This window comes from Corvus moneduloides, chromosome 20 (assembly GCF_009650955.1).
Source record: "Corvus moneduloides isolate bCorMon1 chromosome 20, bCorMon1.pri, whole genome shotgun sequence".
In the NCBI taxonomy this organism is placed as follows: Eukaryota; Metazoa; Chordata; class Aves; order Passeriformes; family Corvidae; genus Corvus; species Corvus moneduloides.
Window position 1 is genome coordinate 6,452,051 of NC_045495.1, and position 14,722 is coordinate 6,466,772.

The window sequence follows — 14,722 nt, forward strand, 5'->3', positions numbered from 1 at the left end:
TCCTATCGGGCTCGGGGATCTTAAGCTTCAGCTACGGGTATTCCTATGAAATAAAGTGCCATGATGAAAGAAACTGAACTTGGCAAAATTGTGGGTGCACTTTTCCCCACCCTCATTTTAACAAGCCCGTTGTAAAAAGCCGGGACACGCACAAGAGGTATTTTGCCCCTAATATACAGGGCTTTTTATATTGAAATCAGTAAAGAATTATAAGACAAAAATAACATGGGCATTATAAGGTGAATAATGACTAAACCTTTAGTCAAATTTGCAATCCCTGAGAAGCTTTATGTACAAAATGAAAATGCTTGCAATCTCATAATTATTCATCAGGACATGTATATTTAATTTAGCTCTATTAAAGGTTAATGTTCAAGTAGCAAAACAGTGGCAGAACAAACAAAATGTAAAAAAAGTCTCTGTGCATTAAACTTCCAACTTCACTAGAGCTTATTTGAAGGACTAATGGCCTGCAGCCACTAAATACTGCCGGAGGACATGTAAAAAAACCCACGGGTGAGGCACCTCTTAGACTTAATTTTTATAAACTGCATTAAAGAAAACTAATCATTGTATGATAATAAAATGACCAACCAAGGCAGAGAAAAATCATTTCTCATGGCAAGCTCCAACATGCTCTTTTAGCTTGAAAAACCTAAACCCCTGTTATTTCTGGAATATTTATAAACACCAATTAACCTGAAACAAGTATAACCTTACAGTCACAATGGTTTTTTTCTTACCTGAGTGGCGTGGATTAATAAAATAAATAAAATAACTCTCCTTTTCCCAACACATGCATGCATGGAAAAGCATACCTTTTTGTATTAACCAGGTTTGCAAAGTATGTTTCATGTCATTTAACAGGAGGTCACTGAATTTTTAAACAAGCAATGGACCAAAACTTTCAATTCATTACACAAACAGGCATACATGGCTCAAAAAAAATCAAGTGGCCCTGGTTTACAGAGAGAGGCAGCGAAGGAAATGCCCTTTCTGTGGTCTGTAAGAGAGAAAAATCTCCTCGCTGAACACCGAAATGTGGAAAACTTGTCACACATTATTCCCTTGCTTTGAATTTTCTCTTGCGAAATTTCAGAATCCCTGCTAGGCACAGGATAAATAAAAAAATGAGAAAATTAGTAAAAGAGATTTGATGATCTAGAACTTGAAGAAGCATTTTGCAAGATCATTACTGCCCAAGAGTAGATTGAGATGTCTATTTTTACACTAAATTTAGTGCATTTTTTTCTCTCACTTCCTATTCTGCTCATTTTTCCTAATCCACTTGTTGCATGCCGTACCCACAGAGAAGCCCCCTGCATTCTGCATTTGCAGGCAGCCCAGCACATCTGGATCCGAACCCTGGCAAGGTTTCCTCCAAGCTACCACAGCAGAAACAGAAACCGCCGTATTCCCAACCCGGGACCTGCAGAGCCCGTTCCTGCCTCTGCTTCCCCAGGGACTGCCGAGCTCTGGGCACATCCCCTGCTCACTGCTGGGACACACAGCAAGGAGCTTCTGTCCCCACAAAGGAGGAGGGTGGACACGTCTCAGTGGATGCAGACGTGAGAACAATTAATTTTACAAATGCAAAGTGATTTTTACAGCAATTAATACTTCACATCAAACGAGCCGGTGTGACGCAGCCGCAGCAACACCTCTCAGGCTGTTCTCACACCACACATATGCCCTGACCATGGATCTTTTTTCAACAGCAGGACGAGAGAACCTTTTTTTTTTTGCTGGTGCTGTTTACGCATGTAAACTACTGACTTCACAAACAATTTTAAAAGAAACACTAATATTGATTTTGCCCGAGCTATGCATCACATGAGGCAGCCCCTCACCACCCTGGGTGCAGCTTTGAGTGTCACAATGTAAGAAAGATATAAAGCTGTTAGACAGTGTCCAAAGGAGGGACACGCAGATGGTGAAGGGTCAGGAGGGGCCGTACAAGGAGTGGCTGAGGGCACTTGGTTTGTTCAGCTGGAGGAGACTGAGGGGAGACTCACTGGAGTCTGCAGCTCTGATCTCTGCCCTCTGTGACCAGGGACAGGACCGGAGGGAATGGCTGGAGCTGTGTCAGGGAAGGTCTCGGTTTTTTATCAGGAAAAGGTTCTTCCCCCAAAGGATGGTGGGGCACTGACCAGGCTCCCCAGGGAATGGGCACGGCCCCGAGGTGCCAGAGCTCCAGGAGCATTTGGACAACGCTCTCAGGCATTGGCTGCGATTATTGGGGCTGTGCTGTGCGGGGGGTTGGACTGATGATCCTTGTGGGCCCCTTCCAGCTCAGGATATCCTATGACTCTACAATCCAACCCCCACCCCACATCGCTCAGCCCAAACCCATCCTCAATCCCCAAAATACAACAGGGCCATCGATGACTGTCTGTACTTCCCAAGTACGTTTTGCTGATGAACCCCCATTCCTCCCTCATCCTGGAAGAAGGCACAGCTCTCAGTGTCAATGATCCCATCCCGGTGTTTACACCGCGGGCGCTGTCGCAGGGTTGCCCTCCCCGGTCATTACGGCCGCGGCTGCCCCCGCGCCCCTCGCCCGGTGACATCCCACTCCCGCCCGCCTTCCTTTTCGCCAGGGCACTCTGGGCTAATGTAATCATACGATTACATAATTAACCCAGCTGTCTCATTAAGAAAATCAACTGGAATTCAGGGCATAATTAGTCATACAGCAATTAGCATGCTGATGAGCAACTGATGAAAAGCTGTCTCGATATAGAGTATGCTGGGACCACCCTCGTTATTTAAGGAGAGGGGGGAAAAGCCCACCTCAGCTCATGGAAAAGGAGCTCCTGCGGGACAGGGAATGTTTAAAGTTCATGCTTAACCCTTCCTTCGGCCGTGGCTGTTGCTGCCGTGAGGGGTGAGGACCCCCGACAACACTGAGGGGCTGATGGCGGGGTTTGCCAAACGGAGTGGAAAAACGGTGTCATTGTTTAAATGTACAATTTACAGCGCGCGGGGCCAAATTACCCTCTCTCCCCATATATATTTATATAAATACATATATTTAACCCCAGGCCCGCGGAGCGCTGCTCGGCGGGAGCAGTCCCGAGGAACGGGCTCTGACAGCCCCGCCGGGAACCAACACCGGGACTCCTGGAGGTGCTGCCCGGACCCCCGGAGTGACCGCCCGGACCCCCGGGGGAACCCCGGGAGGAACCGCCCGGACCCCTGGAGGGACCGCAGGGACCCCTAAAGGGGCTGTCCAGACCCCCGAGGTGCTGTCCAGACCCCCGGAGTGGCCGCCCGGACCCCCGGAGGAACCTCCGGGACCCCCGGCCGGGCCCGGCCCGGAGCGCGGCGGGGAGAGCGGCAAAGCCCGGCCTGGATCGCAGCGCGGGCGGATCGGGCGGCGGCGGCGGTGCCGGGGCGCTCCTCGCACGCTGTAAAATCACCACAACCGGGGGTCTTTCCGCGCGGTGAGACCCCCCACAGATGGGCAAGGGGCTGCACGAGAGCCCAGCAACCCGCTCTGCCCTGCCCGAGGTTTGCTCTCTGCTTATTCACAAAATGCATTCGTAGAAATTACAGAATCATACAATGGTTTGGGCTGAAAGGGATCTTAAAGCTCATCTCGTTCCATCCCGCTGCCATGGGCACGGACACCTTCCACTACCTCACGTTGCTCCAAGCCCCGTCCAGCCTGACCTGGGACACTTCCAGGGATCCAGGGACAGCCACGGCTTCTCTGGGTACCCTGTGGCAGAGCCTCCCCACCCTCACAGGGAACAATTCCTTCCTAACAACTAAATTAAACCTCCTCTCTTTTACTTCGAATCTATTCCTTTGGTATCGTAACATGGAGCTCCTGAAGAGCCTCTTCCAAAACAAAGGACTTGCCATGTAATAACCCCCCCTCCTCCTGCTTCATTTACAGGCCTGTAATACTGGAAACGATAAGAAAGCAAGTTATGAAACAGTGCCAGAACTACAGGGGCAATTAATAATTTATATCACTGGAAATGTGTTTCCTAAGGTTGGGATCTAAAAATAATTCATGGAAGGCAACGCGTCTCTTTCAACGCGACTGAATTTCTGTTGCCCAAACCCTGCTGTAAGCAAAGCTCTCGGTGATCACTCGCAGAAACGCCCACACTAAACGATAAGGGAGGGCAAAAAATAATAATCCTCCTTAAACACAACTTTATTAACATGATTTAACTTTTTCAAAGAGCCAGGAGATCAGCCCTGCTGTCGCAATACTTTGGTCACGAAGTAAAGGAAGTTTTTTTCCCCCTTCCTAAATGCAACACTGCTCTTTGCAGGGAGTGTTCCTGCCGGAGAATGATCCCTGGATTACAGACACGGAAAGCTCCACGAGCTTCTGACGCAGTAACTGCTTTCGTGGGAGACTGCATGTCTGAAAATAACATGAAAACGTGTTTTAGAAAAAATAATAATTACATTGTAGCTTTTGAATATTCAAACACCTCACAGCATACTTAATTAATTCATTAATTATTCCCCAGAAATTTCAGGGGTAAATTGAAATAGCCTAGAGAGACTGAGACAAAGATTTCATGGAATAAATGATAGCTTTGCTCCCGTTCCCCTATGACTCTGGTAGCCCAGGGACAGAAGAGTTATAGCCGTAATTCCATTTGAAACAAAGCTCATCATCTCTCCAACTCCTCACTTCATAAAAACCATGAAAAGGTTCTTCCTTCAATCAAGAATTATACATATTTTCTTACTCCCCCATCCCAGAGGACTGGGATCTGTGTCTTGCTTTTAATTTTTTCCACTTTTTAACAGCATTCTCCTCACCCTCCGGCTGTCAGAGTGTTCTGTGCAGGCTATACCGGGGAATTCAAAGTGCCCACAAGAGGGTGAGGGAATCTCATTTTCCTTACCAGAAAAAAAAAAAAAAAAAAAAAGCTGAATCCCAAATTCTGCTGACCTCTGGAAGCAGCAAAGCCAGACTGGTGGGACCCCCCTGCGTGGGGATGGGGGAGTGGCAGCAGACCGGCGCCTTTCCTCCCCATTAATCACGGCACAAGTCCTCCAAAGCTTGCAGGGTTAAATGAAACAGCACGGGATGGTACACAGGCAATGTGACCACAATCATACAGATCCCTCCCCGAGTGTGGTCCCTACATCTTGTGGGCTATTATTTAAAAACATCCTTTATTTATCTCCCAGCTTGGGAATGGTTACTGCCAGAAAGATGCCCCAGATTGAGATCCATCACTATCCTAGTATCAAAAAAATCACATAAAGCAGAGTAAATGATCGACTCCTTCACGAACGGCACTGCAGTTCCCTCTATTTTCAAAGGAGTAATCAAAGTAAATCCTCAGCAAAGTTTTTAATATTAAACGTGGGGTGTGCATATTAGATAGGACAGTATTTGATGGCGCTATGTCAGCTGAAAAAGAACCTAATGAGTTACAAGAGAAGCCACTGCAACTGAAAAGGCTCCAATTTGATTGTTAACGTTCTAGTAATGGCCCACGACACTGGAATTTCTGCTTACACAGCGAGCTCAGTGCGAAGGACACTTACAGAAAAAACACTTGTACTCCAAGTTTCATTTCTCCCACTTTGAGATTATAAAAGAAAAAAGAGCCTTCCACTATGTTTGAAAGCATTTCTGCCACATTCATCCCTTCTTTCTCCTAAAAGCTTCTGAACAGACTTAGCACTAAACCCTCTGAAAGCTGGGGTTTATTCTAATTCCAGTTCACATTCCTGCAACTGAGACAGTCCAATATTCCCCCTCCCCACCACGCTCTGCCTTTTGCTCCCATCACCGGCCTTGGGGCTGCTCTAGCTCCACTCCCTGCAGCAACAGCTTCCGGAGGGCTGCGGTGACACCCTGCAGGTGAACACAACCCCTTCCCGCAGGGATATCTGCTGGGATATCTCCTTCTACTGCACATTCTTCCTGCTCCTATTCACTGCATCCTTCCCCTTATCTGCACCTCTCCTCTTCCTTCCGTGCCTCCAGCCTACCAAGTAAAATAGGGCTTGACAACCACACAATAAATTTTTTAAAGTGTATGCTTTAGGGATATTTCTTCCTCTGAATATTTATTCCGGCTTTTACAAAGGAATTTAGCCAATTATTAATTCAACGAGAAAAACTAGAGAAAAAAGTATGTGATCAGACAAGCCCAACTTCAAGCCACGTATTCAGGTAACAGAACTATTTTCAGTTATTTTGACATGGGTTTCAAAACAGAAGGATAAAGTGAACGAGTTCTAAAGATGGGAACTAGCCAGGACTTTGTGCTCCATCTGAAAATAGCTGTGTAACACTAACAGTGCTGCCCTACCAGCGTGCACTCACCCAGCACACATCCCAAACTGCACGTTGTGCTGCGGCTCGGAATTCCAGCCCCACGGGGAAGGAGGCTGAAGTGATTGTGAGCTACTTGTACATTCCTCAGCACTGGACTACCAAGGCTGGAGCAGCATCCAGGATATTCTGGAAAATGAAACGGTGGCAGCTCTGCCCCTCTGAGGACTCTGCTCAAATCTCCCGTCTGCAGTTGGGACCTTAAACTGTCCCTCTCACCCCCACTGGGGCACTCCTTGCAGATTTGCAGAACAGTTTGGGGAGAATCACTAAATTTCTACAGTCTGTAATTTTTTACAGTACAGACTTTGTTTCCAGAATTTCCTGTTTGTGCAACTCCTCTTTTTGCCTGTTCTAAACACGCAGGTGAAGCATCAAGGATTTTGGCTTCAGATGGGATCCACTCACCAGCGAAATCACTGCCTGCAGCCACAGGGGTTTATGGCTTTTCACTCTTTCAAGTATTAACTATGCTCAATTTTCTGCTTAATTTTATCAGATTTTCAAGTGTGTTTAGAAAGACACCTGACTGCTGTGTTTGAGGAGTGTCTGTGCCACTTCTGTGTCCGTGAGCAAGTTCATTTTGCATCCTTTCCCTCTGAGAGTACTCACTGTAATATTGTTTTGCTTTCCCTCTAAGGCTGAGAAAAGGCACGTTATGAATATTCATTTCCCTTGTACAGTCTGGGGCGGCAAAAACATAAACTTGTTCATTTTATGGGTCTGTCCTCTGTTTTATTCCAATATATTTTATTGGGAAAGGGGTGACAGTTTTGACATGTATTATTAACAAATGAGGAACTGCCTAAAATTTTTCACACTGCAATGATAGCAAACATTTCTCAAGAACGGTCTGTGCTCATCAGCCTTGATGTACCACAAACTCAGGGTTTACTATGACCTGATCTTGCTCTTTAGACAGTTTTGCCAACCAATTAACCATTATCTCAGACAAGAGCACTCTAAGTAATTAACTTTTTCAAACTCTTTTTAGTGTTCTACTTTGGGATGTGCTTAAGCACAGTCCCTCGGAGTGAACCTCTTTTCCTTCACCTCTCTTTATTTTCCCCTAAATTCACATTCATCCAGGTCTCCCTACAGGCAGAAAAGCCTGGGGGTGCCTAGGTTGAAATTTAAGCACATCATGAGTCATCTGAGTCTGTAAAAATGTGTATTATATACAGACTTTCCTACCAGGGCTGGCATTAACCTTTCTGCTTAACATTACACTTCCCCAAAAAATCCAAACACATCATAGGACGTACATAAACACAACAACTTCATACACATTTATCACCTCCAACATAAGCAGCAGATAATTTTTCTGGGGAAAAAAAAAACTCCAACCAAACCCAAAATCAAACCGGTTTTTCTCTTCTATCACCTTTAACCTCAGCACATTGATCAAATACACTTTAAATGGAATTTTCTCTTAGCCCAAGCAGAAGTGAAAGTCTGGAAGGGGCCGTGAGTTGTAAATAATCAAAAGGCAATGGCTGATACCTGCAAGCACTGCAAATAATTTTCATTTCTGCCTCTAGAAGTAATTCCCACACACTTATTTAGTGCTTTACTGATCATTTATTTGGAAAGCACTTTGTGTTTGTTCAGCTAAAGCATTCCTTGAAAAAAGAACGTCCTATACAGGGCGGTTGGAATGTGCAAGGCTGAACAGGGGTTGGATGTAAACTAAAATACTACATGTAGTGATAGGTGTGTGGAAAACTCCTTTGGAATGAGCCTGCTTCTCCTTCAAACCCCTTTGTGAGACACAGCCCCCATGGCTGGGTGTGCAATTTATGATGGCAAGGAGTAAGGGAAAGATAAAATTTCCACTTCAGCCATCTTTCACTGTTATTGCTTTTGATTGTTTTGACAGGGCACATTAAAAAAAAAAAATCTTATTTTTAGTTTCTCTGTTTGTTACACTTCCCTTCGATAGCAGGTCCTCTGAGTTAAAAACCACATCACACACATTATATAGCACCAAATCTGATCACAGCAGAGGCCCGGGAAGAGTCTCCAATAAAACCACACACACATCCCCTTTTACACCCCAAGAGCCGTTTCCTGATGAGAAAATGCCTATTAAGGAGAAACAAAACCCATTTCTGGCTCAGCCCTAGAAGGTGGCACAGCCCCTCCAAACCAAGAGCAAACAGTTACCCTTCCCTCACTCTCAAATGTGTATATGCTGAAAAAACTCCGTGTTTTTTTTCCTGTTCTATGGACTGAACCCAACTGGGTTTAATTGTGCCACATCCAGAGAGCAGAGTTTGTGTTTAAAGGCAGAATTGTTTCTTCTTTGCCTACACAGGAGCAATACTGAGACAAAACACTGAGCAAATCCACCGTGGCACTGGGCTGTAACTGCAGTGATTCACCCAGCAGAAAGAAAACCCTATTTAACCACTTTATCCAGACACTGACACCTGGCATTCGCTCGGTCTCCACGTTTTAACTTTTACTTGAAAATTACAGTGAAGTTTTGTTTTAAAAAAATAAAGTAGTTAACACCATTCCTTTTTGAAATAAAAATATTTAGCATTTTTAATGCTTACTATTTTTCTTTTAAAGATTTAGGAAAAAAAAAAGAAAAAAAAAATAATAATTAAAAAAAAGAATATACTGTTTCGGCAAGGCAACACCGCTCCTCCGAACCCACAAGGCTCCAATTTCACTTTAAGTGCTTGCAAGATTAAGATCCTAAAAGCCAAGGGTGCTAACATAACACACTTATTTTATACAACTGAAGACAAAGGAATCCTGAACAGATGGAAGAAGGCTTCCTCAAAACACAGACCCAACCTCCCTTTACTTCAAAATAAATATATTCACATTATTTTTAAAGGTAAGTTGTGACAACCTTGTTGATTAGTGCAATTCATGTGGCAGCATTCGCTTTTCCCTAGCTCTGTACTGCATACTGAAAATAAGGCAATTAAATGAGAAAATTAATTCCATTAATTAAAAATGTTCAGTCTCAAGCAAGACAGAACGAAATTAAAAATGCTCAGTCTCAAGCAAGACAGAATGATCTGAGTGAGAATTACAGCTGCATAAATGTACATAAACCAAAATATTTTCCTTGACGTGTACTTTCCTTTAGGAAGGATAAATTTTGCAGCACAAAGCAATGATAATGCTACTTTAACAGCATCATAAAGCTGGAGAGAGATATATAAAAGGTCTGTTTTATCTTTTAAAGAGAAAGCCCCTGATGTACATAGGAAAATTTACAAGTAAAATACCACCCTTCCCACAAATTCCTTACTGGTGAGCCTGACTGAAAACTCTGGTCAAGTCAGGAAAGAAAACCATTAAACTTTGCTGAATCCATAAAGCACTGTAGCTGGAGTTTCAATACAGATCATTTTATAGTAAAATTAAAATAGAAGCCCTTTTTAATTATATAAAGTGCGCACATTATTACCGAGGAGAGAAATACACGCTTTCCTCAAGAACCATAAAATTGGCTGCTGGGAATTAGACTTCAGCTGCAATTATTATATGGTCCTATAAAGGATATTGAAAGTCTGATAAAATTGCACCCTTGTCATGTAACAGCGATGCTTAATGCTAAATAACCACTCTGCAGCATTCCAGTCATAGCTTCCCCCAAGCATCAGCGCTCCCTTCTCACACCAAAAAGAAAACACAGCAGGATTGGGGAGCTAAAAGTGTACCTAAATATTTGAAATACCAAATGAACAGGTCAAAAGATATGTAAAGCCACACGGAGGCAAAGCAACACATATGATAAATGAATACTGATGGCTGTTTATAAAGGAAAGCTCTCCATGGATACCCACCCAACCCTTCATGGATACTGCCCAGCCATGGATACTGCCCAGCGTAGAAGACTACACAGGATGAGAGGGAAATAAAAAAGACCAACACAATGAAGCAGAGTGACAAAGACCAGTCCCATACATTCCTCATGGCTGCTTTCCTTCTCCTTGCAGCGTGTGTTGTAAACTGTGAGTATTTGTTACGCCTGCACACAGCTACAGGAGACTGGCTGAACTTCTCCTGGAGAACATGGAAATTGCTTTTACCTCAGACCTCCAGGTAAGAGCATGGGCCTAAAACCTGGAGACATCTCTCATCCCACAGACTCCATCGCACTCCCAACTCAGCCAGGCTGAAGTTTTTGTGTGTATTAAGAATATCAGAGAAATATTTCTGTGACAGGTGACATAAGGCACACGCAGGGGACGGCGGGGCAAGAGAGAGGCTGTGGGGTGTGGGAGCAGGGCTGTAAATTTTGCTCCTGCAAACGGAAGAAAAGAGAAAATTCTTTCTCCTACAAAGAAGTCCTGACGAAGTCCCTCACCATTTCAACAGCACAGGTGGGATGTAAATCCTACCTTCTTCTCCAGGCTTTGGTCTGATCTGCTGCTCAGATCCCAGCACCTGTGATCGTGCCAGGCTTCAGAAAGAAGCCTCTGCACAAGAGCACACGAAGAATCCCACACAGCTCTTGTTTGACACCACTTCTCAGTCGTGAAAAAAGCCAGACTGTTCCAAATCAAACCTACTCAGCTCCCAAATTATGGCAGGAAACTGCACCACGTGTTAGTACGGAGATGGAGGGGCGGCAGTGCCTCTCCCCAGCGCTCACTGCTGGGCTCTCAGGCTGCAGATGTGTTGGGAATGTTTCCATGGAGGGGTTTCTTTCCAAGCCAGAGCTGTGGGTACCCATCCCATGCCCACACTGCTCGTGCCAGGCAAACTGCCTGGGACAGTCAGGACCCTCACCGAGTTATCTGCTCCTCTCATGGCATGGGCAGGTGGGCAAAGGGAGCTGTTCTGTGTCCAGTGGAACATTACTGAGACTCTGAGCAGGAAAAAAGTGAAGGAAAACTCACAGACCACAGCTGACTAACATAAAAACAACATTTCTGAGGCACTTGTGGCCCAGGAAGAGCGTGGTGAGTCCCTGCATCCCTACAGAGGGACTGGACACTGGGCACTGCTCAACTACGAATGGGAAAGCATAAAAAATTACATGTGTTAGCTCAGACTGAGCATCTGAAAACACTGATCTTTCAACCAGTTAATCATTAAACTAAAACATTAAAAAAATTAATTTTTATTTGAAGTGTGCATTAAAAGGGCTCCTTAAAAGGTAAAAACCGTTAAAGACCAGGCTTTGAGGCTATGAGGCTTTAAAAGTATTTAAAAGTATTAATTACACCTCAAAACTCCTCTTGAGGTATTTTGAATAATACATATAATGTTAATGTTTTATAAAAGTATAAAATGACACACACAAAGTCATATGCCAACAGCTCAGTCAGGCCAAGATGTGGCAGTGCAGACTTGGGCTCCTCACTCCCTCTCAGCTGTGGGTACAGTTGCAAAAAGAAAAATCTGTTCAGGCAGTTATTTATTTAGCACTGGGGAAAACAAAAAAAAAACAACTCCCAAAATGTAAAAAGAAATGAACTTAAACCAAATGCCAAACAAAGAAAGTTTGGATGCCAAACAAAAGGGAAGTTGAAAACACATACAATAAAGACCTTTGAATAAAATTTATTATCACACTTACAGTGCACAGAACTGAAATTTGGTAATGATTTACTTTTCAGTAAGGCTTTTTCTTTTTTTTTTTTAGAAGGCATGGAAAGTTTTCTCTATCCTTTAAAAGTACAATTTCTGCTGTTTCTTGGTGAAGCTTCGAGATGCACCTTTTTTTGTTAAAATTGTCTGTACCCTCTAACAAACAAAATAGATCACACAGTATCATCATAATAGAAATTGATTCATACAAACATTAACATGTAAATGGAATGAGAGGTCATGAAATGCGCCACAGTTAAGGTTCTCTCCATTAGAAACAATATAGGAGTGTATCAGTTCCAGAACAAAACCACTGCTTGTATTTACCTTATTAAAGGTAGGAAAAATGCCCAGTAGCATTCACACAAACATGAACCATTAGTTTCTAAGAATAAGGGAATAATTTGCTTACCTGGAACATCAATTAATCTCTTATAAACATTCAAGAAGGCTGCCTCTGCTTCTTTGCTTCTTTTGCCCAATGCGTCAATCTAAAAGTGGAGATGAGAAAAGAGGCTTTAAGACCTGTTCCAATACAACTCACACTCAGAGCTATAAATATAAATTAATAGATTTCATGTAAAACTAATAAGTACCTTAAAAGGGAACCCAAGTCTCCTGTGTACAGCTCCTCTAGAAGCAGTCTTAAAAGATTGTTCCTGCTACATTTGTACTGAATATAATTTAAAGTCCATTTTTCAGCACAGTAACAAGCATCAATATTTTCATGAACACTCCTGCCTGTTGTGATTCTTTACTTTAAATCTTTATAAAAAGCCTGGTATTTGTCAGGCAGACTCTTTCCTCAGCAACTGTTTTCCTTTACCACTTATTGAGATCTAACACAGCAAACGGAACCGTGGCCGCTTCTGATGTCCCACTCTGCCTTTATTGTGGTAAATAGATTTTTCTGCTATTTCTAATAAGCCTGTGAGGGGATGAAGAGATGAACTTGTTGAGCACCCTGTGATACTTTACACTAAATAACTGTGAATCTTCTACATGCAAAGAAGTTTTCTAATACAGCTCAGGCACAGTCTGCACTCCTGAGCTCCTCTGACCAGCTTCTCCTTGTGTTCTGTAACACACAATACTCATCTAAGAATGTATTTTTGTAATTTTATTATTTTCCCCTATGTCTGTATTTTCATCTAAAACTGCATTTTACAAGGACAGGGAGCTTAACGGCTCTGAGAATAAAATACTTATTCCACAGCAACTTTTTTTAGTAAACATGTATTTTCCTATTGTACTAGAAACCAGAGAATTTACTATTATTAAATATCAACAATAAACAACCAAACTGACTCAGGGCTAGATCCAGTGAATTAATACTCCAAAGCAGAGGGACAGAAAGGGAAACAGGAAAGCCTGACACAGCTCTGTGGCAGCTTACCCAAATCAGGAAGCCAAAGGCATGGAGATTATCGTTCCCATATTTTAATAAAAGGCAAGGAAGGATCTGAAGAACTGTGGATACAAAGGCCTGATATCAATTCTTCTGTGTATTTGAAAGGCAGTGAATATTATGGAACCATTTAAAGGTGCAGACGTCACCATGGCCTAAAAAAAGGAAGGCCCTGTCTGAAAAACGTCCTTGAATTCTTTCTCTACATTATTGATTCGGTAGATAAGGCAGAAACAATGGCCAGAGTTTACTGTATCTGTATTTCAGGAAAGTATCTGATATTTTATTCTGCAGGAGGGGGATTTGCAGCACTGGAAAGCGTGTGACCAAGCCAGGGCTTTGCCAGGGCTCGGGGTGCCAGGGAGAGGAAGCGTGCAGGGAGGAGGGGAGATAAAGCAGGAGCGTTCTGCGGGGTCAGCCCTGGTGCCACTTGTGTTTACTTTGTACTGAAATGCCTCTGTGAAGAGAAGGGGAAGATTTGGGAAGGCAGAGGGGGGCGATCCTACAACGTGGATGATGAAATGATGTAGGGAGTTGGTGTCGGAGCGCAGTGCGGGACAGTGCAGGGCTGGTGGGGATCAGCCTCGTGGCTGGTAAGTGACTTGTAGGGATCATTAGGGGCAGGATTAAGGCCAGAAAACCAAAGGACAAGGACAATTGCAGAAATCACACAGAAGCACAATGCACAAGGTATAAGCCAAGAAAAGACTTGGAAGGGAGGAGGGGTCAAGGAGGGAAATAAGGACACGGGCAGCGTCCACACAGCATTTGGCAGCAGCAGCAAGGAAATCTTGGGAGATACGGCAGGAGGCTGGGAAGAGACGAGTTCTGGCAACACAATACAAGGTTGTATTTAAAGCAATAAACCAAGCTCCTATTTCACTTACATCCCCCCAGGATCTGGATTAATTTATGGAGATGGGTGGAGGTGTGGTGTAACAGAAACCCAACCTATTTGCAACTTATCAAAGAGTATTGGAAAAGTGATAAATGAGCATTAGATGTTGAAATGATGGAGGATGTGGAGAGCAGATATGAACTCTCAAGAAGAGCTGGCCATGCTGGTCTTTCAGAGTTTACCGAGAAAGACCACAGAAAGGCACTGGAATCTCCCAGGGCATCCGACGTGCCACAGAGCAAGGGATTGATGGTTGTGAACAACCCACTTAATAATTTGAATTCAAGCACAGTCACAGATGGACTGATGCTCATTAGGGAACGAGAACAGAAGCAATTCGGAGAGAACATTTTCACACGAGGAGTACTTGAAATGAGCCTGTGGAACGAAGTGCCAAAGGCAGGGAGGCCCCGGGACGTGTAAATCCATGCTGGGGAGTATCAGGCACTGCTCGGGGATGGGGTGAGAAGGAAGGGGCACCACCAGGGACACTTGTGCAGTTGAGCTGTTTCCTGGGTGCACA

General features: G+C 43.9%; 1 protein-coding gene across 9 annotated transcripts in view; it reads right to left on the reverse strand.

Moving 5' to 3' along the window:
- CUX1 (cut like homeobox 1) overlaps nucleotides 1-14,722 on the reverse strand; it is a 270,225-nt gene that overhangs the window by 137,565 nt on the left and 117,938 nt on the right. For all 9 annotated transcript variants that reach the window (XM_032130115.1, XM_032130112.1, XM_032130116.1 and 6 more), the window contains one exon: nucleotides 12,306-12,384. In XM_032130115.1, the coding sequence (XP_031986006.1) occupies nucleotides 12,306-12,384 (79 nt within the window). The remainder of the gene's footprint in view (nucleotides 1-12,305; nucleotides 12,385-14,722) is intronic.